The following is a 3,713-nucleotide window of genomic DNA, read 5'->3' on the forward strand; positions in this document are numbered from 1 at the left end:
TTCGGAGGATTTGATGATTAAGAGCAAAACTGAGTGAGTTAAGGCATTAAGAAGTGGAATAAAGGAACCAAACACAATCCACAAGATACGACCATCATCACAATTTACAGGCAATAATCTTTTATCATCTTCTTAATCGTCTCAAGATTAAGGTTTGGCGGATTTAAGGGTTTTGAGCAATGAACCAAATTATGAGAATTTACATTTGTGATCTTATATAATGAGTTATAAATAACTAAGAGTGTTTGATATGATAAAATAGATATCTTTCAAACATTTGCATTGTGTCCAAATGGGTTGGACCTTTAAAAAAATATAATGGACATGATATTTTTATATATCCAATTCATATAAAATTTAAATACATTTTGAAATATTAAAACAAAATAATATATTTTATTAATAACAATATATTTACAATATTCCAATAAAACATTGCGTATAAAAAGATAATAAAAATTACTTTTAATTAAAAACTAACTAATAGAATAAATATTTAAAAATTACCATTTTATATTGTTTTAAAAACCGGTTTGAACCGGCCGGTCGAACCGGTTGGACCGGGAACTGGGGAAGGAAGCGGTTCAGTTATCACCGGTTTTACATTGATTTTTAAACCGGATTGAATCGGCCGGTTTTTAAAAAAACCCGGTTGAACCGGTCAAAATAAACCGGTTGAACCGGTTAAACCGAATAAAAAACATGAAAAAGAACCAATTACATCATAAACATTGGTGATTTATTTTCATATCTATTTAGGTTTCTCAAAATAAAAACATATATGGTAAATGTTATAAAGTTTTTTGATGTGTTTTTATTAATCCAAAACCATATTTAGTTTCGGTATTATACTCTATTTTCTTTTTGATGTATATGAATTGATGTAAAACACTAAAACTTATGGTTATGTGTTATTTTAATGTATTTGGATTTATCTACAACTTATTTTTATATGTTTTTTTTAATGTTTGAACTTGTAAACATTAAATTCATAATTTATATATGTATGTATGTGTAGAAAAATAGGAAAAAACATGAAATATAGAAACCGGTTCATTTGACGGTCAAACCGGGAACCAGTTGAACCGGGAACCGGTCATCATACCGGTTCAATTAAAAAACCGGTTTTTAAAACATTGCCTTTTTAACGTGCTAAATGATGTAAAAATTAGAGTATATTTGGATATATGTATACAACTTGTATATTTTTACTTTATTTTATTGTAAAAAAGGCAAAGATTAGGTTGAAGATGGTGAAACCACTTCACTAATACTTTAAAAACTCAAATCATTTAATATTATGATCACTTTTCATATTACCAAGGGTTAAAAACTTTATTAAACACAATAAACAAATTATCCAGAACCTTAATTTGACACTAAAATTTAATAAAAATATTAAATCCCACCAAATGCAAATATCATCAAAGAAATTTTGGGATGCACTAACACTAGGAATAAGATAAAAGCGCGTTGGAGAATCTCAAGGAAACTTTCTTCTTCCCCAAATCAAACTTGATCTTCCGCAGACAATCAACTCCATTACTAGCCATCAAGAGCTTACAAGATCACAATTTCGTCTTTCACGTTCATCAATTTCACTTCTTAAAGCCTTTACCTAAAACCTCTAGAGGATTTAGTTGTCGAAGAAGATGGAGAAAGTCATGAACATAATAAAACCAAAACCTAATCCGCAATTGCTCTTACGCGATTGGCAACGCCGTCTCCGCCATGAGTGTCGCAACATCGACCGCCAGATCCGTGGTAAAGCTAACTTATTCATCTTTTTATAGAGAAAATTGTGTAATTTTTGTTTATTGTGATCTGAAAACTGCAATTGTTGAGTTTACGAGCGTTTGATATTGATACGTTATTGGGGTTTTTTGTTAGATATACAGAGAGAAGAGAAAAACGTTCAGAAAGCAATCCGAGAAGCTGCTAAGAGAAACGATATGGGTTCTGCTAAGGTATTAACTATACACTTGATTGCTCGTGATTCTATCAGTAAACATTGATCCGATTCCAAAATACTTAATCGATCTATTAGTTTTCGTTTTCAAATTGGAATTGCTTCAGTTGTGAAGAACTGTCTTTTAAGATTGAATGTCTGAAGCCTTCTTTTTCGCTACTGCTGTACATTATCAGATGCTATGGATCAATTCTTTCATACTGATTTACTTCTTTTCCCCATGTTAACTTCACCTCAGTCACTTGCTAAAGAGATTGTGCAATCAAGAAGAACTGTGAATCGCCTCTATGAAAACAAAGCTCAATTGAATTCAATATCAATGCATCTAGGCGAAAGCGTTGGTAAGTTCTACCTAATCTTCATCTGTTGATTAATGTCAATTCTTTTAAACACAAACGGTTTATCTCAAGAAAAATTCCAAATTCCTTTTGGGTTTTATACTTTATTGCACAAAATTCAATCTTTTTTCATTAAAGTTAACTTTTTTCAGCTATTGCACGAACTGTGGGGCATCTTTCCAAGAGTGCTGAAGTGATGAAAATTGTCAATAACCTAATGAAAGCTCCCGAAATGGCAATCACAATGCAAGAATTCAACAAAGAAATGACCAAGGTACTTAAATTATTTGAACATTTTCTATAATTTCCATTTATTTTCACATATTCTGTTGAATCACATTATGTTATTCCAGGCTGGTGTAATTGAAGAAATGGTCAACGATGCTGTTGACTCAGCACTAGATTCAGAAGACTTGGAAGATGAGATTGATGAAGAAGTTGATAAGGTCTTAACTGCTATAGCTGGTGAGACTGCTGCAGAGCTTCCAGAAGCTGTAAGGAAAGAGAGGTTAAAGCAACCTGCTAAGTCAAATGAAGAAGCAGAGGTAGTTTTTTTTGCTACATTTTTCTTTTTTCTTTTGTTTATGAACTTATGATATTGTTGTTATGAATAATAATAAACATTTGATTTGAATTTTGTAGGATGAGGGTGTTGATGATGAGGAAGAGATGGAAGAAATAAGGGCGCGACTTGCTAAAGTAAGATCATGATTTGGTATTAATTTGTGAGTCGATTTGTATTATATTTGAAATGATTGCAATCGTGTGGAAAATATATTATTATGTTCACACCTTGTTATTTATGAAGTTTTGTAATTTCTTGTTATTTGTTGTTTGAACAAAATAGCAGCATATAGTTATATCACAAACCCTTTGTGAAGATATTGCATAGTGATAAGATGAAGGGGCATTAAGAACTCAAACATGGCCCAATGCAATTTTTTTTTCGCAAACATAGTGAAAGTATATAGATACACTTGTAAAATGGAAAAAAAGAAAAAAAGAAAAGAATTAAAGGCAATTTATAGTAAACATAGTCAAAACAAAACATTGCATATAGCTCACTAGAGCATACCATGTCACCATAAAATCCATTAAGTACTAATGTAGCACCTTAATCCGTTAACTTTAATGGTATATAATTTGAGCAAAGACGACAAAGCCTAAAGGTGGGCATGAAAATCCGTTATCCAATTTATAACTCAAATTAATTGTGCGAAACAATGGGTTTGAAAATCATATTTTCTAATTTAGAATTCAAACTAATTGTGTATTCTTTTATATTTGCCTAAAATGGCATTGTTGCCTTTCTAGGCTTGATATAATAGGTGTTTGTTACGTTGCTTTCACCATGCCTCCTAAAACCATATTTAATTGTATTCATTTGTCCGATATTCTTGTAATAT

The 3,713-nt window shown here is 31.1% G+C and overlaps 1 protein-coding gene across 1 annotated transcript; it reads left to right on the forward strand.

Annotated features, from left to right (window-relative positions):
* Positions 1 to 1,428: 1,428 nt before the first annotated feature.
* Positions 1,429 to 3,189, forward strand: LOC111897773 (vacuolar protein sorting-associated protein 24 homolog 1). Its single transcript, XM_023893726.3, has 6 exons — positions 1,429 to 1,764; positions 1,891 to 1,967; positions 2,208 to 2,310; positions 2,460 to 2,581; positions 2,661 to 2,852; positions 2,950 to 3,189. Exons 1-6 carry the CDS (start codon positions 1,653 to 1,655, stop codon positions 3,016 to 3,018), a joined length of 675 nt encoding a protein of 224 aa, XP_023749494.1. The 5' UTR covers positions 1,429 to 1,652; the 3' UTR covers positions 3,019 to 3,189.
* Positions 3,190 to 3,713: the final 524 nt, after the last annotated feature.

The sequence above is a fragment of the Lactuca sativa genome, chromosome 6 (assembly GCF_002870075.4).
Source record: "Lactuca sativa cultivar Salinas chromosome 6, Lsat_Salinas_v11, whole genome shotgun sequence".
Classification (NCBI taxonomy): domain Eukaryota; kingdom Viridiplantae; phylum Streptophyta; class Magnoliopsida; order Asterales; family Asteraceae; genus Lactuca; species Lactuca sativa.

Excerpts from the sequence above, each read along its gene's own strand:
- LOC111897773 (XM_023893726.3), top strand. The coding sequence starts at position 1,653 with ATGGAGAAAGTCATGAACATAATAAAACCAAAACCTAATCCGCAATTG. Across the intron at positions 1,765-1,890 it reads CATCGACCGCCAGATCCGTG|ATATACAGAGAGAAGAGAAA; the intron begins GTAAAGCTAACT and ends GTTTTTTGTTAG. Across the intron at positions 2,311-2,459 it reads GCATCTAGGCGAAAGCGTTG|CTATTGCACGAACTGTGGGG; the intron begins GTAAGTTCTACC and ends AACTTTTTTCAG.